Source organism: Rhipicephalus microplus, chromosome 2, assembly GCF_043290135.1.
Source record: "Rhipicephalus microplus isolate Deutch F79 chromosome 2, USDA_Rmic, whole genome shotgun sequence".
Lineage (NCBI taxonomy): Eukaryota > Metazoa > Arthropoda > Arachnida > Ixodida > Ixodidae > Rhipicephalus > Rhipicephalus microplus.
The window spans coordinates 238,002,007-238,029,926 of record NC_134701.1 but is presented as its reverse complement, the minus strand read 5'-3'; the positions used below and the strand labels follow the sequence as shown (position 1 = coordinate 238,029,926).

Below are 27,920 nucleotides of genomic sequence, written 5' to 3'. Positions count from 1 at the left end.
TTTCGACGTTCGTCTTTTGGGGTGAGCAGCTGTATAATAGCCCTGTTACACGGGCACCCATGAACGCCATTTAACTCTCTCATCTTTATGACAGCGAAGATGCGGTCTGGGTCACACAGTCGCCTTTACGTCAATATAGTTAAACGAAGCTTTTCGCAAAGGAAGTTCGGCGATCATTCTTGCGGCGGAAGAAAGTACTCTCGGCCCGGTAATATGTAGGTACGGAAAAAACTGCAGACACAAAACAGCCGCAGTCAACGCAGTAGTAAACTTCATCACTATTTGAAGTTCTTTCCCTGCATAATCCGCTCATAACATGCGTTTAACGAAAAGCAAATATGCGGGCACGTGTACTTGCGTTTCGCCTCATGCCTCGCCAAAAGATATTATGATGCCATTTTGAATTTTTTTTCTGAGTCCGTGCTAGCGTGCCAGACATCCTATCTGTGCGCACCATGGTGTTTACATTTCAGCAACTTGTCCGCTTCTAATTGTTGTGCTCCTTATTCTACTTCAACGATGCCAAAATTTATAGCAGTGATTGACGCGGGTTGTTCTTCTTCGTCGACGCTGGTAGTCGAGACGGCACTATATGCGAACAATTGTGTGACCAAGGCGCAGATACGGCTTTGTGTACTGAACTCGAGACCTGTGCTCATCAAATATTAGGAGCATTGTGATCTATATGGTAGCGCAACTTCAAAGAGGTCGGTGACAACTTTCAGTGTGACAGTCGGCGTACGTAGACAAAACGCGTACCGAAACAAACTTACAGTGTTGACAGCATACTGCCAACTTGGTTGTAGACGTACCTGTCTGGGATAAAAGCCATAATGTTTTTGCTTGTTTTGTGTAAGTAATTTATAGTTTATATATTCACACGTACGACCGAAAATGTTTTCAGAAGTATTAGACGAGAAATCTTGCATGTGGAGAAGATGTTTGCAGCGCCAAATGGGCCCCTTGAGGTTTCTGTCCAATGCTTGTGAAATTGCCGCGGGACATTGGCGTAACTCCATCTCCGCCGCACCTCCAAGAGAGCTTTACGCTGATGGAGTTTAACAGAGCTCGATGGTGGCCGTGTTGCCGGGGTTGAGGAGGAGGGGGAAAGATTAAGCGGAAGGACAGGGAGGTTAGCCAGTTGTTAGACCGGCTGGCTACCCTGTGCTGGGGAAAGGGGTGAGGAGAATAAAAGATGACAGAAAAAAATTTTGCAAAGAAAGAGACAGAGAGAAAATAAAAAAATAGCGAAAAAGGAGAGGCAAAATCAAAGAGATTAAGACTCTAAAGTCTGTCTCTGAGGCCAGTTGTCTGCAAGAAGCGTAGCAAAGCTTTCAAAGCCTTCTGGGCTTTGAAAGCTTTGACTCACTCAAGCTTTCACCAATGACTCAGAATCTTTTGCTCTGACAAAGGCCGATTATCTAGTCTATTCAGAGCTTCAGTAAGTTCTTGTCTTGGTGCGTTGAAATAGGTACACTCACATAGAAGGTGGGCGATGGTTTCTTCGCAGCTGCAATAGTGCATGTAGAAGAGCTGGCCATTCCGATAAGATAGGAGTATGCGTTCGTGAAGGCCACTCCAAGCTACAGGTGGCATAGAACAGTTTCCTCAGCTCGAGATATTTCTGAGGAAAGACGAAGCTGGAGATCAGAATCTAAGTTATGCAGGTGCGCGTTTGTGAATTCTGTCGAGTTTCACTGTACCAGTGTGGGATCACGTGCAAGCGAACGAAGTCTTGCAGCTGCGTCGGTTCTTGAAAACGGGAGGCTGTGTATTGAGTACCATCGTGTGCAGATCTAGCGGCCCCATCTGTGCGGTAATTGCCATATATACCACATTTACTTGGTATCTACTTAACACTATGTATACTGTGTTGTTTATCGATTGCTTGTTGATGAAGAAGCCTTATTTCAGCTACTAACTGTTCATTAGGCCCATGGCGAAAAGGTGACATAAGACATTGAAGAACTGCCTTCGAGTCCGAGAAGATAGACCAAGTTTCCGAAGGTTCTTCAGCTATAAACTCCAGAGCTGCACGTACGGCGGCAAGTTCTGCAGCTGTCGACGACGTCAAATGCGATGTCATGAATTTAATTGTGATGTTCCTCGCGGGAATAACCACCGCCCCTGCTGATCTTACTGAAGACACAGAGCCATCCATGTAAACGTGAAGGCGTCCATTGTGTTTCTCTTGCAGGAAGAGTAATGTGGCATGTTTTAGGGCTAGATGTGACGTCTTCTTTTTATTTTGGATGCCAGAATAGTAAGAAGGGCTTTGAGTGGGTGTAGGCGCCACAACGGTAACAGCAGCCATGCAGCATGCGTAAAGTGCAATGGAAGCACTGCGCAATGCTGAGCTACAGTTTCGCTGAACGCTGAGTGCGGCCTAGAAGTTCGAAGTGAGGCGAGGTGATGAGACGAAATACGAGCGATATGTCTTAGGTGCATTCTCAAAGCGTCTACGTGGATGTATGTGTTGGCTCAATAATCACGCGCAATGATGAATGTCGCTGCTGTAGACGCGCATCTCGGGAGACCAAGGCATATTCGAAGTGCTTAGGCTTGGATTGGCTGGAGTACGCGCAAGTTTGTTCTTCGGATTCCGCAAAGCACGGGTAAGCGGTAGTACATAAAGCCGAGGAACAGAACAGTGTAGAGTTGAAGCATTGCTCGTACCGATGCACACCACGTTTTTCCAGCAAGAAACCTCTGCACGTGGGTGATCATGATGAGTTTCTTTTCCATGTGGGAGATGCATGTGAGGGCTCCAGGAGAGATCGCGATCACTTATGGCTCCGAGGAATCAGTGGGTCTTCACGTAGTTGATCGTGCGTTCATTGATTTTAATAACATATGGACCCATCACCTCATGCGTGAATGCTACAAGCGAGCACTTCACTGATGACAGCTCTTGTCCCCGTTCTACAGGGTACTTTGTCGCTATAGTGAAGCCGCTCTCTGAACCCGGGCACGCAAATGAAGGCGTGCTACGCCTGACGCCTAGGTGCAGATGTCATCTGCATATATTGATAGATGGACTGATTCTGGACGCACGTCAACCAGGCCGAGGAGCACTAGATTGTAAAGTGTGGGGTCAAGAACAGCACCTAGAGGCGCACCACGACGAATGCAGTGATGCGTTGTTGTGCCATTCTCCGTCTTTACAAAGAAAGTTCTGTCCTTCGAATAAGTGTCGATCCATAGGTAAACCCGACCCCCTAATCCAACATTTTCCATGACATACAGAATGGCTTCATGAGATACATTATTGTATGCGCCTTTCACGTCCAAGAACAACGCCGCAAATATACATTTCAGTCTTTTTTGATGCTGCACAGATGGGACCAGGTCAATAACGTTATCAATAGCGGACCGCCCACGCCGAAAGCCCGTCATAGCATCAGGGTATACCTCGTTGTGCTCTATGTACCACTCTAGGAGGGTTAAAATCTTCCTCTCCATCACTTTCTCGAAACAGCTGACAAGCGCAATGGGGCGATAAGAGGTCAAGTCCAGAGGAGATTTGCCTGGTTTACGCACAGGTACGAGTGACACGAGTGAGCAGACCTTGACGATGTGTTGAGGCAGTGCGATGAGTCAGTTTAGTTACTACGAGTATAGAATTAAGAAGAAAAAGAATTAAACAATATGCTTACTGAAACCATGGTAATGGTACCGTAAACGCCCGAAGAGGCACTGAATTTCGGTATGGACGCAATAACGCCCTCAACAGTTAGTTGTTCGTGATGTACGGTAATGCGTGGCATTTTGACGGGTGATGGTGTTGGCAGGCTCAATGTTGTTCGTGGCATGTGCTAATAACTTGCACAACAGTGACTCTATTCAAAATAAGCGGGGTTATCAATTAACACAACTGAAAGTGCTTCGTCGTCTTGTGTTTATCCAGAACTATCGCGTATTGGTATACATCCCACTGACTCTTTCTCTGCCTTGTTCAACTTCATTTCTCACCGATGAAGATGGTTGTACACAACGTGGTGTCTTTCGACCCACGGCAGTGTAGTTACACGTTAAGCAACATCATACTAGCGCCACCTGCGGAGTGAGTTATACAACTAGGTGGTTACGAATCAGTCACAAAAGACATGCATGGACAGACACACGGCTTTAGGAGCTTCGCCCCTAAAAGAAATGAACAGGCCGGTATTTCTCTTTACAAGCATAGTACGTGTAATCACCTACCGGCCATGGGCATGTTTAAACTGTAGCAAGGTTTTCCGGACCACACACTTCCTCAATGATGTAAATATTTTATTATACACTTGATAATATACTATAAACGTGATCTGCATGCATGGTATGAACCATGATGGAACTATTATTTAATAATTATGTGAGATAGATTAAAATACAAAAGATAAAAGACAAATGACAAAATACAAATACAGGGAGGCTAACCAAAGGAAGCCTCCGGTTTGCTACCCTGTACTAGGGAAGGGGAAAGAGGGCTAAAAATAATGAGAGAGTAAGAAGAGTTTGTTACAACAGCAGGCGATCCACCCGACCATTGGCCGATACGCCTAAGTGGGTAGGTGCCAGTTATTTAAAAAGCAGGATCATCATCACCATCGTCATCATGATCATAATCATTATCGTCATCATCAAGAGAAAAAAGTCATGAGTGCACCACTATCCAAGTACTACATAGAAACATCGCCTCCCAACAGTCACCGTTTGTTTGTATGGTTGCTTGAAGAAACCGCAAAAACGCTCTCAGAGCAGCTAGTATTGAAGACCAGGTAGACCAGGACCCTAGGATATTGTTGTCTGTGAGATGGGTGGTTGTCCAGCTGGCCTAGTGCGGCCGGAAGGACCGCTTTTAGGAGTTGAAGCGAGTGCACTCGCAGAGAAGGTGCACGATGTTTTCGCTGTACCTGCAGACTTCACGTGACGGGACATTAGCCATTCCAACACAAAAATAGTAATAGACATTTGAAAAATCCACTTCATGCCACAGACATACGAACAAGGTAAAGTGGCGTCGGGGTAAGACGGACGGATACTTAGATGGAGGTCAGGGTATAAGGTATGCAGCCTTGCACTTGTATGTGTCGGCCAATTCAACGAGCTCAACGTTATGAGGCGGGATAGCAAACTAAGTTCTTTTGTAGCGTTGGATTTTGACTGGGGGACGGCGACAGGGCTGACGCCATTGTGGTTGGGTGGCGCAGCTGCACTTAGGTCTTTTCCCTGAATGCCACAGTTTCTTCCTTGTGGCTTCGTGCTACGAACGGGTGGTTGTCTTCTTTCTCTTTCCTAAAACCTTCCGTCCCCTTGCGGGTTACCGCAGAACTCATTTGCAATACAGTGTCAAGACAGTTACTATAATATTGCTTTGTGTCCTTTGCCTTGCTCTAAAGGGTACTTATCTGAAATCCGCTGCGAGCTGCACATGTGAGCTATGACATAAAGGGTTGGGTAGACTACGGAGGGCTCCTTTGCTATCACCGAATGTGGACCATGAATTAGGTGTCTTCCCCATGAAAAGTACAACAGCAGCACAAAGGGCTACTAGTTCAATTGCTTTCGATTGCTATAGTTGCGTGAAACATATTGAGCTTTATTGCGATAAATCTCGCTGGTATTATTACCGTCAGAGTTGAGCTTGTAGCCATAACTGAACCATCACTCCAAATACAGGTGCGAGCACTGTATCAACTTCATATAAATATGCAGTAATCTGGAAACTTTGAAAGTTGGACGAGATGGTGATAGTTGATATTTACTTATGAAGCAGCGGTGTCCCTTTCGTTCTTTTTGTGCTTGTCTCCCTGCGCTGCTTCATAAGTAAACAATAGTGCGGAAGTTTAAGGGCAACCTTTGTGAGCCCAGTTTTGGTTAGGTTAATTTGGTTTTTATGGCGCAAAAGCAGCTAAGGCTATGCTGCGCCAGACACAAGACTTTCAAAAATGGACACTAAAAAGATGAGATTTTAGAGCTTATTTAACAGGTTACATTCTTTCAGAAAGTTTAGCAGTTAGGCAGAGGTACTAGAGGGTCATCTCCTAGGAACAAAGCAGGGTCTAAAGGTACGTGTTGTTTGTATATCTTGCTGAAATGTTTTTGTCTCTGTGTTTCAATGGTAGGACATGTGATTAGGATGTGCATAAGTGTTAACGCTTCTTGGCATTTTTCACACGTTGGTTGTTCTTCCTTTGCAAGTAAGAAGTTGTGTGTCAAGTGTGTGTGTCCAATGCGAAGTCGGCATAATACAACTTCAATAAACCGTTGCTGGTGACGGCAGGTCTTCCATTCCCCGAGTGTGGGTTTCACCAGGTGGAGCTTATTGTTCGTGCAGGTGTCCCATTGCTTTTGCCATTTTGCTAGTAGGGCCAGGCGAATTGTTCTCTGGATATCTTTAAGGGGAATTTTTCCTTTTGTTACTGTTTTATGGGCTGCCTGGGAAGCATAATTATCTGCTTTTTCGTTTGCGGGTATCCCAACATGACTTGGGACCCAGCAGAAACAGATGCAGGTTACCTGGCTGTTTAAGTACACCATGTTTAAAATGTCGCCCACTATTGGCTCACATTCGGATTTTATATGTAGTGATTTTAGCGTGCTTAGTGAGTCGGTGTATAGGATTGCTTTCTTGTATTTTTCAGCGATGATTTTCCGAACTGCTTCACTCAAGGCATAAGCTTCAGCTGAAAAAAATGGAAAAACTACGAGGTACTTTCACAGAAATTGCGCTTTTCGTCGTCACAATCCCAATACCTACGTGGTCCTCCGTTTTTGAGCCATCTGTGTAAAATTCTTCGTAATCCCTATATTCGTGCTGAAGTGTATAAAATTCCTGGATTATGTATTCTGGTGGGGTGCTTTTTTGTTGAAACGGCTTAGTGAAAATTCGCATAGCTGTGACTTGTCGAACCATGACGGCAGTCTTGGTGGTTTAATAGCGAAATCTAGTGATCCATCAGGGATGGTATAAAAGCGGCAGTATTCCTCGAAACGTAGGACAAGTGGTTTGATTAGGTTCGGTTTGTTGAGATAGTGTGAGCGTGAGTCACATTTTGCGGCAATTTCGTAGCAGATGTGTTCAGGTGACGACCTTATTCTTAAAACATATGACAAGGTTAGTATTGCTATTCGATCACATAGAGGGGGCTCATTGCATTCTACGTATAGACTTTGCACAGGTGATGTTCTGTAAGCACCACTTGACAGATGGAGACCGAGGTTGTGTATAGGGTCAAGACGGCGGATGTATGAGTGTCGCGCCGAGTCGTAGACTACGCATCCGTAGTCTAAAATGCTGCGTACAAGAGATCGGTAAATACGTATAAGGCAGAGTCGATCGGAACCCCAGTGTTTATGGGAGAGTACTTTGAGCACGTTGAGTGCTCTGTTTGCCTTAGTTTTCAGTGCGTTTATGTGTGGCAAAAAGTTTAGTTTTCGGTCGAATGTTATTCCTAGAAGTTTATGTTCTTTTTTACCGGCATGTTGATGTTGTATAGTTTGACCGCGGGTTCAGGGAACAATCCTCTTTTTTGCGTAAAGAGAACAGCTGTGGTTTTTTGGGCTGAAAAGCGGAAACCATTTTGGTTGGCCCATTTCATAAGCCGATTTATTGTAATTTGGAGTTGCCTTTCGCAGGATGATAGGATGTAGGCTCGCCATGCAATTTGGAGATCGTCAACATAGATGGAGTGCATGACTGTACGGGGTATAGCCCTGTTGATGGAGTTCATTTTCACTATAAACGGGGTGGTGCTCAGAACGCAGCCCTGTGGTACACCATTTTCTTGGACAAATATTCGGGATAGTACCGTACCCAAACGTACTTGAAAAGTTCTATTCGATAAAAAATCGCGTAAGCAGTTCAGCATTCTTCCACGAATCCCTAAGTTAGCTAGATCTCTGAGAATTCCGTATCTCCAAGTTGTGTCATATGCTTTCTCTAAGTCGAAGAAGGCCGAGAGACAGAACTGTTTGTGTAGAAATGCTTGTCGTATTTCTTGTTCCAGCCTAACAATGTGATCAGTGGTGGAACAGCCTTTTTTGTATCCGCACTGGTGTGCGTCTATTAGGTGCTCTGATTCCAGAGTGAAGCATCACAGTTATGATGCTTTCGCAAGTTTTTGCAAGACAACTTGTAAATGCAATGGGCCTGTAGCTACTTGGGGTTGTTAGGGGTGTACCAGGTTTTAGGAATGGTATGACTATGGCTTTTTTCCAATATTTAGGCATTATGCCAGAGTCCAATATTTTGTTGAAGAATTGTAGAAGTGCCTTCGCGGATGCTTGGGATAGGTGGGCCAACATTGCGTAGTGTATCTGGTCAGACCCTGTTGCCGTTTTTTTTACCGGCAGAAAGTACCCTGTTTAATTCGTGCAGCATAAGCCGAAGGTTATAACTTTCATTTGAGGTACGGCTAGTAGGCAATCTTTGTCTTTCTGCATTTTCTTTATATTTCAGGAATGTATTGGTGTAATTTGCTGAGCATGATACCTTATAAAAGTGTTCTCCTAATAGGTTGGCCTGGTCTTCTAGTGTTGATTGTGTGTCTGGACTTGTAAGCAGTGGTATTGTGTAGGAGGAGTACTCTCCCTTGAACTTGCCTACCTGGTCCCAGATGTGTTTAGATGTGACTGAACTGTTAATTGAGTATATGTATTTTTGCCATGAATCCTTTTCTGCCTGTCTTCGAATAAATCGGGCTCTGGCTTTTGCCTGTTTGAAGTTGATGAGGTTGGTGTAGGTGGGGTATCTTCGTAGAATTCCCCAGGCCTTATTTTGTTGTTTTTTGGCATCAGTACACTCGTTTGTCCACCAAGGGTTGAGTTTCTTGCGTACGATGCCGGATGATTGCGGTATTGCTTTTTCTGCTGCTAAGATTAAAACTTTGACGAACTCTTCATTTAGTTCCTCAACAGAAAGCTTCGATGAGAAAACTTCATCGAGCTTAGCGTTTTCTGTGAAAACTGGCCAGTTCGCGAGCTGTAGTTTCCACCGGCGTGGCCTGCTTGTTAAAGTTGGGTAAGATGGTATGAGTTTTATGATTCCGGGTTGATGATCACTACCATAAGACGTGTTGACGACGTCCCGTTTAGAATCATTAAAAATACACGATGAACACATGGCCAGATCTAAGCAACTAAAAGTGCGTGAGGTTGGTGAAAAGTAGGTAAAAGCCCCGGAATTAAGAAGGCAGATGTCACTTGATAAAATGAAATCGTCCACGGCTTGCCCTCCTGCGTCAGTTTTGTCGCTACCCCAAAGGGTTGAATGAGCATTGAAATCCCCAACTAAGATGAATGGTTTTGGCAACTGTTCTACTAGATTTTCTAGGTTTTTGGTGGTGAAAAGGGTGTGAGGTGGGATATACAGTGAGCAGATGGTGATGGTTTTGTTTGATAGGATGGTGATGGCTATGGCCTCGAAAGATGTGTTTATTTGGACATCTCGCGTAGAAGTGCTGCCCTGCACCACTATGGCTACTCCTCCTGAAAGACGGTTGCAGTGTTCGTGGACCTTTCGGGCAACATTGAAGCCTTTTAGGAAATGCCTGTGTTTTGCACCAAGATTTGTCTCTGGGAGGCAAAAGGCTACTGGTGAGAATTTGTTAATGATGTCCTTTACGTCACCTAAGTTATGAATTAAGCCTCTACAGTTCCAATGTACGATAAAAGCCATGGGGGAATAAAGTTAAGTAAATATACTTCTGGGGATTGATCGGTATAAAAGATGATAGGTGACAATACTAAGAAATAGAGATAGAGAGAAATACGATAACCATTACGGTTATCGCTTACTTATTGTGGTTACTGGGACTTTGTCCTTGTCCTGTTTGGTACGCTCGAGAGAGCGCTTGTCCTTCGGTGTCAATGACACCTGAATTTTGTGGTCGATCTCCATTGCCTTGTCTGAGGCACTGGCAGATCGAGAGTGAGGCGCTGAGAAACGGATCTCAGGCCTTGGCACTCTATTGAGTTTAGGGCCCAGGGAGACTGGAGTCTGCGGGCCCTTTGATGTGCATGGAGCAGCTGGCGCTGCTTCTTTTACGGGGGCGGTTTGAGTCACCACAGCACCACTGGGTGTGGTAGCGGTCGACTCCTGAGGCCTTTGTGACGCTGCCCCCGACTGCGTCACATCGGCGTAACTTCTGTTAAAAAGGTATGATAGCCGTGTTCGCGCTTCGCTGAATGATATTTTTTCTTTGACGGTCATAGCAATCACTTCTTTTTTTTCCAACATGGGCATGACCGGGAATACGCTGGGTGTTCCCCATCACTGTTAACACAGTGGGGTGAGGATGAGCAGTTTTCTGATTTGTGGTCGTTCGCGCTGCATTTTGCGCATGTTTCTTTGCCTCTGCAAGAGTGCGAGGCGTGTCTGAATCGTTGACATTTGAAACAGCGTCTGGGGTTGGGAATGTAGAGTCTGACGTTTATTTTTAAGTACCTAGCCTTAAGAGAAGTGGGCATTTCGCATGTTCCAAAGGTTAGTATTACGTGTTTGGTGGGTACTTCCTTATTATTGCGATGGATTACAATTCTTTGGACTTTGATGACGCTTTGGTCTTGGAAAGCTTCGAGGAGCTCTTCGTCACTAAGGCCTAAGAAGTCTTCCTCAGAGATTACTCCCCTGCTGGTGTTTAGAGCGATGACCCGAAACGGTGACAGCTGTTTCTCCAATGCTGGTTAGTAGGGATAGCTTAGGTACTTGGTCTTTTTCGGTTAGCTCCAAAAGGAGGTCACCGCTTGACATTTTGGATGCTTTGTATGTGGGTCCCTTTTTTTTCTTTTTGGCACTTCGCCACCAAAAACGGGCATAATTTTTTAGAGGTGTGCTGTCACTGTGGATAATGTGGTACTTCGCGAAAGTAACTTTGGTTTCTGTCGAGACGTGATAACTTGCTTCGGTGCGGCCTCTCTTACGAGACCGATCAAGGTCGGCGGATGCTTGTAAAGCCATACAAGTATGAATGTGTTCGGTAACAGTGGCGACCACCCACCACGGAGCCCAACAAGGGGACGCGGTTGGACTTGTTGAAACAAGCCCTTCCGACGCCAGCCGTACGCTGTCACTATAACCCAATGTAATTATCCAAGGTGGGATACCTACACAAGGTTAACCCTTGCAGCCATGAATATCGGAAGTCAACAGAAGTGAGGAGAGGACAGGAAAGATAAAAGTGTGAGAAAACGACGAAGATGTGGGAGGAGAGAGACAGGAAAAGGCGACTGCCGATTTCCCCTGGATGGGTCAGCCCAGGGGTGCTGTCTACGTGAAGCCGGGGCCAAAGGGCTGTGTTGCCTCTGCCGGGGGCCTTAAAGGTCCAATCACCCAGTGTCGGCTCAACCCCCAGGATCCCCTTTTCCCCGGACACGGCCAAGCCACGCACGGCTAGGCGTGGGAGGGAGCCGAAACCCCCCCCCGTTAGCTCGGGTCCGTGGTGTCGCTACACGCCAAACGCCTACTTGCGCAGGCGCCCCTGCGGGGCAGTCCAGTTTTCTTAGTAGCTCTAGGTATGTTGAGGAACACTTCGGGTCAATGTAGGTCGATGCAGGCGAGGACAGCCTTGCCGCAGGCAAATAGTTTAAGGGCAAAGAAGTGCTATGGACAACGGCATACTGACTGAGCGCTGTATGTGGCTCTTTTGCGGGTAAAAATACGATGGTACTCGGACAAAATGTCGAACATGCACCATAAGTGGTTATGCACCTTGACACAGAATGATCTCCTGCACTGAAAGTTGTTGCCGCTGCAGACCAATTGGCCAGAGAGACTATAACAAAGGTAAGTCATAAATAAATTATCCGCATCAATAAAGTTTAGGAGATGTGAAAAGACGAAAGTACACACCTGGAAGTGAAATCAACACCGACACAAGGATCAGACATGCAATGAGACGTGCTACAAGAAATGGTCGATACGTGAGCACACGTGGTCTTTTTTTTTATTTGACACGACTCTAACCTTGGAAGAAGCGTGTCATTTTCATCCGCAAAATCACGTAATGTTTGCTATAAACAAGAATAAAATGAAAAGAAAGAAATAAAAAAAATAGAAAAAACGTTAGCCATGCATTTATGTACCTTTCTACTTATTCGAAAGCTATTCCAGAAAAAAACTGCCTTGCGGGATTGTACGAATTGGTCGTCAAAATCACGCATCCGTGTAGGCAGTCCTTGTTCCGCAGATAGGGTTACCTCTCACATAAGTGGATAACAAGTTATCACATATCGACCATACGTGATTCCATGCATCCGCAAGGGTCGTACAAGACAGAACTAATCCAAAAAAAGTCAGTCAATGAGTGTTCGCTTCTCCAACTGTATTGGGTTCCCAGGCGTCGGCGGCACCCAACAAAATATATGTATATAGTTGGTATTCAAGGCTACATGCTCTCCGCGTTGGCATAGCTGTCGCGGATATAGAAATATAACACCAAATGCACGCCTAGGAAAAAGGAAGACGTTGATACGTATAAACACGCCCCCCTCCCCTTCTTGCCAGTCTTCTTAACCCACTCTTTCCCGCCACGTTAGACTTTCCAACCATTCACAAGCATCAGCAAGGCAGAGCAAAAAAAATTAATAATAAACAGTTCGTTTCGATTACCGTCTGCAAGCGCGCCCGCAGTTCAAAAAGCGTGCGACACTGTACCAGCTGCACGCCCAGCAATTCCCGCCTGGGCGTCGACCAGTGTACATCGCAAGCACACATCCCAGAGCACACGGGAGTTTGGCTCGAGGAAAGGTCTACAGTGCCCGGCCAGAGAACACGATCGAGGCAGCGACAGCGTCAAAGAAAAACCGTACGTCATTTCTTTACGGAATACTGACAAGCCGAACGAGTGCGAGAGATTGCGCGAGCGTTTGCGCTTCTGACGAGTGCTACCATTAGGTTAATGAGATTTCTAGAAAAGAAGAGGCTCGCGATGCCATATTCAAGCATTAATACTCGCATGGCAGCTGTAGCGTGCCAATGTATTCGGCAAGTCTCATTCATTAGAAGCCTTCGTAGAGGCTTCCATGACGGAGTGGTGATTTCGCCATCCTATATACCAGGACGTAATTGGGGTTGCTTCGCGTACCTTAGTTTATTTTAGGCTGCCGGCATTGGGCTTCGTTACTGGAATCAGGAATTGGTCGTAGTTGTGTTTACGAATAGTAAGCGTGGTACAGGAGTGTTGGGAAACACATTAGGATAATAACGGGTGAAGAAGCACCGCTGCTATCTGTACGATTTCGGAAAAACCGCTGTAAAAATGATAAATTTACTTTTATGATTTTATTTGCACGCTGATTGACTGCGCAAGCTTTTTATAAGCAGCCTTTCGTACCTCTTCGGATGGATCATGGTTGCATAAGTTCTCTCTGACTGTGCGCCTAAGAGGAGTTTGCCGGCAATGTTTGTTTTACGGACGATATTCTCGCTGCTGGGCTGCCTAACAGAGGCTCAGTAACCGAGGATAAGTTGAAGTGCGCTTGAGGCGAAATAGGTTTTTATTTTTGCGGCAGACGCAACAAGTATTGAAATGAAGTGCTGTAGAACATGCTGACTTGTGTAGCCACACCTTTAAGATATAGCGTTAGAATGCCGTAGGCTATAATTTTTGAAACCTCATCTGTGTCTACAGTGTTGCTTCACCCATTGCCTGATCGTTTGAGTGAACTCGGGGTTGTCAATATGAACATTTTCGTAAGCCCGCACAAATTTCTCGTGGCTGTAGGTCGGCAATATAAACAAAACTTACACATACTCAATCTAAAAAAAGGTGCATACATTTGCTTCAGTCTCACTCATGCTGAGACTCACCGAAGTTTTCCCAAATGGGTTCAGTTGGGCTCTTTTAAACCCGAAACCGCCATAAAAATTGGCAGATCCCACGTACCTCGGGAATCGATGTTGTACGAAGAACGAGGATGAAAGCTGACTGTGCAGTGATTTCTTAATTGAGGGAAGAGTTACGAAGTGGCATTAAAGATAAGTACAAATGCACACACAGACATGCGTTAAGAAGTCGCATATGTTTCATATAAGCATTTGTTTACAGTTGCTTATAGGTGCTAACAAGAACATGAATATCAGCAACGTTACAAGTGGTGGCCTGATATGAATTGCTGGTGCTCGCGGAGATGGTAGCCGTGCGCACTTCTACATATATCAACTTCAGCGGATGGCACCTAACTACAATTGACGTTAACCCGACGTGACGACTGCATCATACGTAATGTACATACGTAATGTTTACATACGTAATGTACAGTACATACGTAATGTTTATAAAATTGGACAGCCAGCGCTGCAATCACAATTGACGTTTGAAAAACATTAAAGTGTATTTAAAAAGTTGTTCCGAGAGCTGATGTGGCTTTTTGGTAGACTACTTGATTGACCCGCAGAATGCTGAAGTTCTATTCTTTCCGGAATCCAGACATTTATTGTTTGCATTTGTCAGGTCAATGCTGCACATACGTGTGGCACATACCCGCCCGCGGGTATGTGCCACACGTCTGGCGGAAAAGATTCAACGATGCACGCGACGGGATTGGGACATTATGTCATGACCAGCGATTCATATTTGTCAAACCATCTTACCCTTCCATAGTAATTTTTGTTTACCCCAAGTCAAGGGGGTGATCACGAGAGCACCCAGACGTAGGCGGATAGATAGATAGATAGATAGATAGATAGATAGATAGATAGATAGATAGATAGATAGATAGATAGATAGATAGATAGATAGATAGATAGATAGATAGATAGATAGATAGATAGATAGATAGATAGATAGACAGACTACGCAGGGAAATTCTTCACACTTAATACTCATTTCGGCCGGGATAACTCGCGCATAGACTAACGAAAACTGGGCTCGATAAAGCAGACTCATGCTCAAAGTCAACAATAAATCAGATTCACTGAAACTCCCGAACATTTTACTCAGCCGGGCTCACTCGAACTCGGACTCACTACTTGGTTTTCGTGTGCGGCCATTCACGGCAGAGCTGGCTGATCTATGCCAGGAAAGAAAATAACGCGCGAATAAGTGAACGGGAGCCGGAAGGCAAGTCGGTGAATAGTTGGATATGAAGAAGTCGTACGTGAATAAAATGGAAGTGATCGCCGCTGAGAGAATGAAGGCCAGTAACTGTTGCTGAGCGTATGCTCCCTGGAACAAAAGCGGCGGCGTCTTGTGAGCGCTCATACTTGCGTGATTTCGCCCCCCCCCTCGTCACTCATAAAAGCTTATAATAACGTCTTTGCAATGAGTGCGAGTAGATGAAGTGATGAGTGAGTGTTTTGACATGATATATCAAACCTGCAACGAAACTTTATTTTTATGTTTTGAAACGTTATGCTCATGTGCGCTAAACGTCCTATTCCCGTTGAAAAAAAAAAAACATCACCTTGAACTAACGCATGTGAAAGCCAGAGAAAGTAAATGGTATGTTATTTGTAGTAATTTTTGTGTCAAAGTGAAGTAAAGTAAAGAAGTGACCTCTTCATGGAAGAAAAATAAACAAAAGAAAATTGGTGCGTTTATTAGGAAAGTGTATAAACAAGCACTTCAAATACCAGGCAACACACCCACAGAAAGGCTGCTTGTATTAGACGTACATACACGACATCATAGATGAATTAAGAGCGGGACACAGAACGGCGTAGTATGAAACACTCACAGATTTCTGCGGTCTGGAGGATACTTGATTGTTTCTATCTTGACTGAACAACGCACCAGGGAACCAGTGTGGTTCCACAATAAAAATACGAAATAGTGAAAATTCTGAAAATTCCGAGGATTAAGCACCCGGAGAAAGACGCGTGAAGACTTGCGGAGAGAATGAAGACCCCCCGAACAAGAGACGCAAACACCAAAGACAGGGTCTAGGCTGATGCCGTGAGTTACTCCCATATACGAAGAATTGCTGTAGCAGTCGCAAATGGAGAGGTTAAGATAGAAGCCAGTGGCCCACTTCGAACACATAGCGTAAAAACCCCAGATGAATCGGCGATTACATTGAAAATAGCTTCAAGTCCAACCAGACACATGTGTGACTGAAAGACAGCGATGCGAAATTTTTGGAGAGGGCGAATTTCTGTAGGCGTTTCAAATTTTAACAAATATCAGTGTTATTGGCACACAGAAATAGTCTGGACACCTGCGCATGCCTCTCTTCTTGGAAACGAGATGGCTCTCGTTATTGCATTTCCCGCACTTGTATTTCGTGCCTTTGGCAGGGCACTCGATTTGATCGAATTCCTATCAATGTTTGTGCATATTTTGCCGTATTCAACTAGCTTGACCTCTTGAGAGCAGTCCGGGTGTTTGTCGACGTTGCCGTTGGTTCCGCCAGTCGTTCTCTGAATTCCTACAGCTTTATACTTGCTTCTTTCTCTCGAAAGGCAAATTTTGACGAGTTCGCTGAAATCTGGGTTAGCGTAGACCAACTGGCTTTGCAGACACGCATATTTTAGGCCTTGGATGATGCGGCCCTTCAACATTCTTTCTTAGAGTTGCCCATACTCGCAGTCGCGAACCAGCGTTCGTAGGTCTGTGAGCTTTTCATCTAATCACTCATCCGGCTTTTGATCCTTCGTGTCGAAACCAAGGTCGTGGTACGTGACCCTGACCACTGCAGGCTTGCAATGTTCTTATGACACTTTAGAAGGTGGCCTCCTCATTACGGCCAGTTTCGGTTTCATTGCTAAACGAGCGGTAAATCCTCCATACCCCATACAATAATGACGAAAGATGTGGCCGCTTGAAGTTCTTTGGGCTTACCTGAGAGTCCAATCGCAGTGCACAGCTTGCGTCCACTCTTTTAAAGTTTCCAAGCTACACAAATATATTGTGTCGTAGTCGCGGTTTTCGATGCTTGCAACAAATATGTGACAGCTTCTACTGTTGCTTTATCCATGGCAAGGCTTCACGAATGCGTAGCCGTTCTACGAAGGCTTCTGGTTAAGACGTAGAGTCTAAGCTTGCTTCGTCCCGTCTTCTAACACCATGTGAGAGGCTGTGTGAGCTAGCACGCGCGCGCGCGCACACACACACACACACACACGCACGCACGCACACACACACACACACACACACACACACACGCACGCACGCACGCACACGCACACACACACACGAACGCACGCACGCACACACACACACACACACGCACGCAAACACACACACACACGCACACGCACACACGCAAACACACACACACACACACACACACACACACACGAACGCACGCACGTACGCACACACGCAGAGTGCGTCTCAATAATTGACAACAAAAGAACATTTAATCATTGAACGTCTAGCTGAGAAAAGACCATGACGCTAGCAGCGCTATAGCGAGGGCGATGAGGCACGCAGCGACATCACAGGCTAGCTGTCACCGCAAGGTTCTATTTAATGTTCAAGGGCGATAATATTATACCACTCGCTAGTCAAGGCGTGGGAGCGCATTGAGCGACCGCGTTGGCTGACTTAAAAAGTCGGAATGAATCTTACGTTCCCTTCTTTCCAGGCATAGCCTAAAGAAATTGCAACGTAACATTTTTAACGACCAATAGCCTACGTGATGTAAAAGTAGACTGAATACATAGGATGCGCTTCACTTCTATTTTTGAAAGGTCCCAGAATGCTGCTCCCGCTGGTGGTGGTGGTCGTCCTGATAGGGGCCATCCACGCGGCCACTCCGTCGTCGGATGCCCTCAAGGTGATGATCTCGAACAACAATTTCGCTCTCCAACTTCTACCACTGATGTCGACGTCCCAGCTGGACAACGTCTTCTACTCACCCTACAGCATGACCACGGCCCTTGCCATGGTTCACGCCGGCGCGGACACTTTGACGCGGAGTGAGCTCCACGTAGCCCTCAAATACCACCTACTGGGGCTCGAGGAAGACGAAGTAGTGAGGGCTCATGCAGACTTTAATCGGCACCTGTTGGGGCCGTCCAACTCGACGCTCGAGGTCGCCAATGCCGCAGTCCTGGACCAGCGGCTGAACGCCCTGTCGTCTTACCTGAATGCGTTGAAGAACGGCTTCGCGGCGGAGCTTCTCAAGGCCGACTTTTCCGGTGATGAACGGGCGACCCTGAACACCATCAATTCGTGGGTGAGCCAGAAGACGCAGCAGAAGATTAGTAAGTTGTTCGATGAACCGCTGCCTAGGTTCACCAAACTGGTACTTCTTAACGCCATCTACTTCAAGGGGACGTGGCTCAGCAAGTTTGACCAGTCTAAAACGGCAAAGGCCCCTTTCTACACGGCCGATGGCCGCTCTACAAGCGTCGACACCATGCAGAGCGTTGTCAAGGCGGGATACGCATACGTCAGGGACTTGGCAGCTACTATGTTGGAACTGCCTTACAACGGTCTCGACTACAGCATGGTTATAGCCCTGCCCCAAAACGAGTCCAGCGTTGAAGTGCTAAAGAGGCAGCTGAATGGGACGGTGATTGTGGCCGCTAGGCAGAAGCTCCGTGAAGCCACTTTTATGCTTCACCTCCCGAGGTAAGCAGGATCAAGTTATCTTTCAAATTAAGAGCGAGTAAGCTAAAATGCGTTGTGCCAACACATCAGCGAAAAATCTCAATGTTTTCTTCAACACACTAAATTTTAAATGCATGCGCTTTTTTGCATTTCATTTACATATTGCCACCCTTATTGAAGTAATGACAACAGCCACGAGAGTTTTTTTTTGTTTTTTGAGGACTGCTCTTTAGCATAACAAACGTACATAATAACAAGAGAGCTCATGACATATAAACAAACAAGTTAAACTCGTGCATACAGTTTAGCGAGAATCGCTATAATGGTCTTTTTATCTTCGATGATTGCTTCCTGAGCTAGTTAGTTCATTTCAACACATATAACCACGCGTAAAACTATAAAAGACGCTACATATAAAGTATGAAGAGCCCTCCTTTCTAGTTGGTCGCACGATCGAATCCCAGCGGTGACGTCTGCATTTTCTATGGAGGCGAAAACGCTGTATGCACGCATGCTCAGATTCGGATGCACGTTAAAGAGCTGCAGGTGGCCGATATTTCCGGAGCCCTCCACTACAACGTCTCTCATAATCATATCGTAGTTTTGGGACGGTGAACATCACATACCAATCAATCAATCAACCAATCAATCAATCAAGCAATCAATCAATCAATCAATTATGGGTTCGTGTGGTGCATCGAAGACACTCCTTTTGGGGTAGCAGTTCTTTGCAGCTATCATTGGGGAATTGGCTGATATGTTTCTGTGTCTTTTCGACAGCGCATACAAGTCACGCTGTGCCATTTCCCTCTCACAATGTCAACTGAAAGTCCCAGCTGACGTCACGCCTGATAGAATTGACAAAGGGCAACCATGCATGACATTTCGATATGCGCGTTCCACATTGGAGCACGTAAGGCGGGACGCCCAGAGTTGAATTAGTGCATGAACAGCTTCCCTAAGTTTTCTCACATAGTGGTGATCCTGATCACATGGTCATGGGTTTGACTAAGCGCTTTAGTCCTCGTAATTGAGTGCAAGCGAAAAAAAAAAATGAAAGAATTCCAGACCCAGGCAGCCTCACTTATAGTGCTGGTTCTAAATAAAGTTTGTTCCTCCTCTTCGTGAGTTTAGGTTAGGTGCACGTTCAAGAATATCTAATGATCAAAATTAACAAGTGTCATTGGCCCGCTGTGCACTTTTCAGGCCTTAATACTCACTAATAAACAAATGCAAAAGTTAGCATTGGTGTGCGATAACAAAGATATACAAGTGATTATACTGAGTACGCAAACTGTACACCCAGCAAGTGATTCGCGTACTGGTCGTCTGACCCGTCACTGCATGCGAGCTGTTCCGCTGACGAAACCTCGCTTTTTCTATGCTTATGCACATAATACCTAGCTTTCTTAGTGTTAGCACAGTAACTTAATGAGTAGGATATGGCTTTCGCACAAACATACTCGCACTCCACAGCTAAGTTCCGAATTCCGTCCAAACGGTGAAATATCTGCCAACGAACATATCAGGATTTTCTAACGGAAGTCCATCATTAAAAAAAGGCACCACTGAGCACCGCCTAATTGGGAGAGGGTGGAGGTGCTTGGCGCACCACTACTTAGGGAAACACTGGTGTGCGCGTTCCGCGGCACGGTACTGTGAATGGCACCACTTACCTCCGCCCTTAGAAGCGGACACCTCCTATATAACTATAGTAAATTTCGTCGAAGACAGGAACAGCTACTGGACCTCGTATTCGTTCTAATATCGGCAGAGGTAATTGCCACTTTCAGAATTGTTGATACCAATTCCCTCACACCAGCAGCTAGGCAATAATTTTTGGAATGGTGTGCGCATAATTCAGGATAAGGTGGCGCATGCGATCTGGAACAATCCCAATTAGTGGATCCCGTGGCATTGGTCGACTAGCTGGAAATCAGTGTCACGCGACAGTGCCACTATAGCGCTGCTGCTAACGTTTGCGTGGTCGGTGTTCTTGTATTGTGTAATTTATAATGCGTGCGTCGACAATATTACTAACCCATCTATGTTTGCAGAAGCCATTAAAAACACCGTTGTATAGTTCTCTTTTTTTTTTTTTGTTATGCACCACCCCTTATGTAATACCCCTACAGGGGGTCTTTAAGGAAATAAAAGTGAAGTGAAGTGAAGTGAAGAATATAAAAGTTCCCTTATGCATTTATTGGACGGACCCTCATGATTGGTGAATTAACCATAGGAAGCCAGGCTGGCAACCCTGGCCTTCATTGCTGCCACAGAGTTAGCACATATTTTCGCACAATTCTCCCGCAACAAGCTCGCATTAAGTATATCTAAAACTCGATATATCATATTTCATTCCAGGAGAAAAAAATCAAGATTATAGTACTTTGAACCTAAAAATAAACAACACGCGTATTGAGCGCATTTCTACGTTTAAATACCGTGAGGTCCTAATGCATGAAAACCTGATTTGAAGGGAATAAGCGCATTACGTATCGAAAAAGCTCGCTTCGCATGTTTTACGCTCATTAAAGCCAAGTGTTGCTTTTCAAGTAACGCGCTTCAATTATTATACTTCTCCTCTCAACTCATTTATTGTAGCGAGATATGGGGCTTTAGCTATCCATCGTACACCAAACCACGAGTACAAAAACGCGCCTTGCGACTGGTTACGTACTCTGCCTTTTCTTGCCCATGCTCAGGTTTGTTTTGATCTTCTCGGATACTGCCTTTCACGCCTCAGCCAAATGGTAAAACCATAGTATTGACTAATTCTACAGTTAACACCAACTTTGCAGTACCTGTGAGTACGTATTCAGCTCCGATCCGTAACACAAGACATGAAGGCAAAGGAAACTTCAACCTTCCCAATCGTAGGATTGTATAAGGCATATGGTTAATTCAGTTCACCGATGCTAAAATATAGAACGTAAGTTCACTCGAAATTAAACTTGCAAGCAAATTTTTGCCTGAAAAGTTCGACCCGCAAAATGCATTTTGTTAACCTATAATTTAAACCCATTATTCTTAACTAAAGCACAGGTCCATTATTTTCTTTTGACTCACTTGCGTATATTTATTCCTTTCCCATTTTTAACGCTGTTTTGGTTCTTCAACACTGTCTTGTCCACCACAAATTATGCACATATTTTTTTCTGTCCCTATGTCCTGTATTCTTACAACGTATGCCTGAAGGCTTTCCTCATTGCTTGTCTATCTAGGTTATAGCAGCAATTTTGTAGTTATTGTAAAATATATTTAAATAGATATATTATACCTCGAAACTATTCTGTCGTTGAATTAGTATAAAAATTCAAAGTCCTAATAATTGTGCCTCTGTTCATAACATGTAATAAAATACTCATGTAATAAATTGCACCACTAACTAGCCGCGCAGGACAATGATCCAAATACGTATGTAATCATTTTTGTACTAACTTGATCAAACAAAATTAATTTATTGATTGATTGAACTTTAAAAAGGGCTCATCCAGAAGTCAATTAACTTTTTTATTAATAAACATTAAGTCCTTCTTTTCATTACATTCGCGTGTGGCGCAGGTTTAAGCTGGAACAGAAGTACGACCTAAAAAAGGTGCTGCCCAAGCTGGGAATCAAGAGGATCTTCAACGCGTCCGAAGCGGACCTGTCCAGGATCAACGGCGAGAAGTCGCTTTTTGTGAACCAGATGGTACACAAGGCTGTGGTGGAGGTGAACGAGGAAGGCAGCGAGGCAGCAGCCGTCACCGGCGTCACCGTCAACACACGAATCATTACTGGTCCCGGCGAGATTCGCGTCGACCGGCCTTTCCTCTTCTTCATTGACAACAAACGCACAGGAAACGTGCTCTTTGTGGGACAAGTGAACAAAATCGATTAAGAGCCTGTCCGGGCTGGCACTAGAGCGACAGGCTTTCCCAGCCTCAACGTGCTAGTGCAGCTTTGGATTCGAGATACAGATAACATCCTTTGTCGATCGTGTACCTTTCCTTGAAATGTTTGTTAATTGCATCTTTATATTCTCTTTTATGTCTTTACTTATGTATCTGATTGGATAAACGCGGGTAAAGCACTATATTCAGGATGACTGCCAGTTGGGCGTGTTTGTAAAGGTTCATGATGAAACAAGCGCTAAAAATATACACACTCTCACAGAGGACACAGACAAGCGCTTATCTGTGTCCTCTGTGAGTGTGTGTATTTTTACACGCGCTTGTTTCATCATATCACTATATGTATCTCTGTTGATCAACACTATTCTAATTTAAAATTCCATATTGCATGCTTTCAATTAGATTAGTTCTCTGTAGTTGCGAAGTGCGACAAGTGGGTGTAATGTTATTTCGTTTCTAATTATGTATAAACTAAGCCCAATGACACACAGATCAAGGAACAAAAAACAAAATGGACAGGAAAGTAGCAATGTCTACTTTAGGTTATGGTTCATATTAAGCTATGTCACTTTGTACTTAAAATGTCCTTCACAAGCCCTAGCTCTCTATACATTTAGCAAAACATTTGTTGCTCAGGAGAGGCTAGAATAATGGCCACCTTTTCTAAAGATAAGATTGATGTAAACCCTGGTAAGCCGTAAGACATGGCTGGTAATAATACTTGGTGTAGTAGTTCGTCTTTGCAATCAATGCTTGAAAGATCCGTGGTTTGTTTCGGTTCTAGAGAAAGATTCTTCATGACTGCAACTGGGCGAAAACGGAGCCCGTGCAGTTGAAGTCGGGCCATATGTTTATCGAATACTTCTTCACTCACAAGTTGGTGGGCCCCCATTATTCTGCAAACGTTACGAAACACCGTTGGTCGCGAGCACAATATAGAAAGATGAAGTGGTGGTGTCATAGTAAACCCTCGATACTGTGGTTGGTAGCGCAGAGTTTCAGCTCTTCTCTGCTCTATTCGAATGAGTAACGTGCCATCTCGGACGTGTTCCTGCAGTCGCAAAGACGAGTATGTGTATCAGCTGTTGCTGGGCTGTTCCGTACACACTCCATATTAATGGCAGCTCTATAGTAGAAACTTAGTTTACTCGATTCACATCGTACGTTCTCACTTACCAAAGTATCGGAGCCATAGTGATCGAAGGTCCATCTGAAGTTATGAACACAGTTCAATGTTTCTTTGACGGTGCTTGTACTGGCGAGGTGTACTGATTCCACCACACTGTGTATTTGTATCGCACATGAGTATCCGGGGCATCTAGGGGCTTTGTTAAAACAACATAATTTCGAAAGCAATTGAATTCAGGACGTTGTGTGTCTGTTAGTTTTATACTATTTACCAAATAAAGAGGGGTAGACGTCGCTTGCAAATAGCGACTGCTTCAACTTTCATTTTTATTTCAATTATCAAACAAGCACCGGGACATCCATGCTGAGACCGGGCTCGGGCATGAATGTGTTGATAATTTTTCATGATGAAGGGATGGCAATTAAGTAAAGAAAGGTTCATTTTGAAAGAGCGCCAAAGTAATAGACAAAAAAAAGGACTTCACAACACGAGCACTGATGAATAACAGAGTGCTTTATTCAAACTAAACAAAAGAAGAAAAGGAATAAGAACAACAGAACATGCGCCCGCAACTTATGCCAACGATAAAAAGACTACAAGCTTGTTAGATAATTGCTTATTCTAGTAAGTCAACTCACAATCGAACAATGAAATTAATGGCGTGTTAACGAAAATACCACCCATTTTGTACATTGCGAATACTCGAGCCTATGCGAGCTCCATTGCGTCAAAAAATGGTGTTCGAGCGATGTTGGCTATGTGCAAAAATTGCGCCACGTGCATTGGCACGCCATCCATTGCGTTGCTCGACAGTGAATGGCCTGACTTTGAGAAAGATGTAATGACGTTACCAACCTGTATTTTTTTTTGTCATGGGCACTTGTTGCGCGCGCTTGTTCTCTTCTTACTTCTTCCCCTTATCTTCATGTTTCGTTTGAATAAAGCACCCAGTTATCGGTTAGAGCTCGCATTGTCACGTTTCCTGTGTCTTTCGTATTTTGCGCTTTCTCAAACTAACCCAAACCACAACTAGCCCAACTCTCCCTTTTGCTGAGGAAGGGTACTTTCTTATGCATATTTAGAGTGAAAAAAACAAGTGAGCATGGGCGGCATCAAATAGGAGTTTTGTAAATAAACATGCAACGCACCTGCGCAACATGACTGGAAGCTTTTGTGTCGCGGAAAACTTGGGATTTTTGGTATATATGCATAGACTGGAGTGTGTTAGTGCTGCATGACTTCTATTTTTTCTTTTTGCCTCTCGCTCTTTTCTAAGCCTTTAGAGAGCTATACTTGCTCGAACATCCGTAAAATAAGGATGGATTTTTTGTTTATTTTGCCACTGCTATCGCTCTCGAAGGACGCGGCGGAAACGTGTTGCTACTTTTTTTTCTTCTTTTGCTATTCTCTGCAATGTTATCAGCGTTTTCCAGAATGGAAAGAGCCGCCAGAAGTTCCTATGTCCGTATACTCACCACAGAGTTCGCTGGCATATATAGTGTGCAGGCTCTGTATGTGACGCTATGCAACGAACAGAATTGGCACTTACTTATGCGTGGGGCTTCAATGTACATGTATACAGTGTGGTCCCCTGTTAAAGGGAACACTCGAATGCACACCATCGATATTCTTGGCCTTCTAAAGCAAGTTGATTAAAAAACAATCTTCATGCAAATCAATATTCTGTGAAGAGGAGTCGGAACTTTTAATCACCAGTAGCTTTATGCATATCTAAGTCGCTATGATTCCGTAAGATAGCAAAATCTAAACATGCTGCTCACACAGGTGTTCCCTTTAACAGTGGACCCGTCTGTACAGTCTGTTTCACTCTTAGAGGGAATCTCGAAGCACTTGAATTGAGCTGCTGCCAACGCTGAATTCAAGCACCGCCAGCAGTTTGCGGATGCACAGACGCTTGAAGGGCTGTGGTGTTGAATCATGTCATGTGCTATAGCGGCACCCAAGTACAGCGCTGGCCGCACCACGTGTTATGCGATCTGAGATATACCCTAATTGTGAAACGGACTGTGCATGCGCAGCCGCAGTCATGATTTATTCGAACGCTCCTTAGAAGGCCATGTCACTTTGCTGTGAAGAGAGATGTTTTTCCACGGAGTGTGCTGAACAGTGAAGCGGCGTAAAACATGTATGGTGTAAAGCGCTTTTGCTTTAAACCGCTACAGCATGTGTTTTCATTGTACGGACCAAATTAAACTACATCTGTACATTTCGAATGTTATAGCGCTTTATCATATGCATAAACACCTGCGCACTCAGTTCGGGCTGGTCTACTCATATATGCTGATCCATAAGTGATATGCTAAACAATTCAAAGAAAAACGTATATTGAAGAAGTGGCTAGTGAACCGATCGTTTCTTTTTTCTCTATCACTATAGCGTGAAAACGGTATACACTAAAGTGCAAAGCCTGTAATAAAGAGTCCACTTTGGTATTACAGTGCATATAAGCAGTCGTACTTATGTGCAATTACCCTTTCCCCCTCTCTTTTGTTTTTCAGCTGTGTGGTACTAAATTCAGCCATACATATACTCGCATTCCCTAGATTTTTTTTACAACAATTCGATCATTCATATATATTCAGGATAAGTAACAGTAGATGTCTAACTATGTAGACTTATGTATACCTGTTGCTTGATTATGCACCTAAATTTCATTTTACATTTACAGTTACCTAGTGTCAGTATAGTGTATAGTTAGCATTAAGAAAGCGGAAAATTGTAGTTGAATACACGAAAGCCGGTTTTCGCAGGACGATAGAAGTACTCTTTTTTTTTGTGGATGCGGTTAGTTTTGTGCAGGTGATATCGATATGTCTTAGTGCTAGCGTTTGCTTCAATTTTAATTATCATATTATTCGGACAAGCTGCTTTTCTTTTGTGAGCAATAAAGAAATTACAAACGCAGTGCTGTCTCGCGTTACTTGTGTTATTTAACCCGTGATCGAAAAGCCATGGTGAAATGCTCGAAAGGCGGTGTAGGCTAAGCTTTGGACATTGTTGACATTGCCAAATGTAGTTTCATGTGGGATGCAGTTCTACAACGACTTTGGCTTCGCCAGAACACCAATTACATATTCATGATGACAATCAGCGCGTAATACAAAGGACGAGTCGATTTTTATCAACATGAATCAGCACCAGCTTAGTCATGCTTCCACTTTAAACCAGTTACTCAGTCAAGTGGCCAGCTATAGCCAGTGACGGATGCAACACATATCGAAACCCGATTGTGAAGACGTGCTTTATACTAGTACATTTCGTAGTGGCCACTCTCGATAACTTGCCTATGCCTAATCTATTTCGTGAAGATTACAAATGTCCCAATTGGGCAGATTTTAAAACCTTCACCAGGTTCAGGACTCGGCTTGCGCAATCTGCTGCAGCCCCCTTCGGTTTTCTACAGGGCGATCAATCGACCATCGCAGAATTTTCAGAAAAACAAGCATGCGATATTTTGCAAGTATCGGAAGTTTTCACGTGTAAAATGTAATTGTCATAAGAAAGCGTTGGGTATTTTGAAATTGTGAATGTACCGTTTACAAGGTGCCAATGTATTTTCACAACGAATAATTGGCCCCACAAATAAAAAATAAATTGACTTCATTTATGATTCAGGGCAAGGCAATCATACATTATGTTCGTGATAGTGTTTTGTACTCTTATATTTGAATAACAACTGTGGCGGTGCATTGCATCAAGCTCTTCCTCGAAATTAGCCAGAAGCAAACGACACAGAGTGAATATATATATATATATATATATATATATATATATATATATATATATATATATATATATATATATGCTAGAATCTTAGGATCTTTATAAGGCCTAAACTCTAATTTCTGTTTGTATACCAGTGAACCGGTAAATCAGTTTTACCTTCACACACCTACAAGATTCATGGAGCGTCTCTTAACGATCTAACAAAAGTCGCTGGTAGTGTTCAGTGGTTCATATATGAGCTGCTGAGTTTTAAAAAATTTTTAAAGATGCTGAGGCACGCGAAAACCATCCTTCGTAAATAAATGGTGGGGAATGCGTTTTAACCGTTGCCGCGTTTCCTATAGCGAACTATCCGTGCTAAACGATACACGGACCTGCTGCTAGTTTGAATTCCGAACTGCTTTTCGAGTGTCGAAGGGCCAGGGTGAATTCGCTTAGAAAAATAAGACTCACCGAATGAAAGAATTCAAAACAGCTGGTTTCTATGATGATTAGCACATTGACAAGAATGGTTTGATGGTTTTCTCGGAAGTTAGTGACACGATCTTTATTACACCGGACGCAAGTATTGCCCAGATAGGCATTTATATTTTTTTCTTTGAAGCTATACACTCTGATAAGCGTTCCCTAAAGGAGTCGTTGTTTGCACATATACTTTTCCAAGAC

The 27,920-nt window shown here is 44.2% G+C and overlaps 1 protein-coding gene across 2 annotated transcripts in view; it reads left to right on the top strand.

Moving 5' to 3' along the window:
• Positions 1-26,432, top strand: part of LOC119170229 (iripin-3) — a 39,988-nt gene extending 13,556 nt beyond the window's left edge. The window contains exons 1-3 of one of the 2 annotated variants that reach the window (XM_037421326.2): positions 12,653-12,788; positions 17,618-18,503; positions 22,047-26,432. In XM_037421326.2, the coding sequence (XP_037277223.2) occupies positions 17,626-18,503; positions 22,047-22,365 (1,197 nt within the window). In that variant the 5' untranslated portion in view covers positions 12,653-12,788; positions 17,618-17,625 and the 3' untranslated portion in view covers positions 22,366-26,432. Of the gene's footprint in view, positions 1-12,652; positions 12,789-17,617; positions 18,504-22,046 lie in introns of those variants that run through there. The other variant, XM_075877988.1, reaches the window with a different exon arrangement.
• Positions 26,433-27,920: the final 1,488 nt, after the last annotated feature.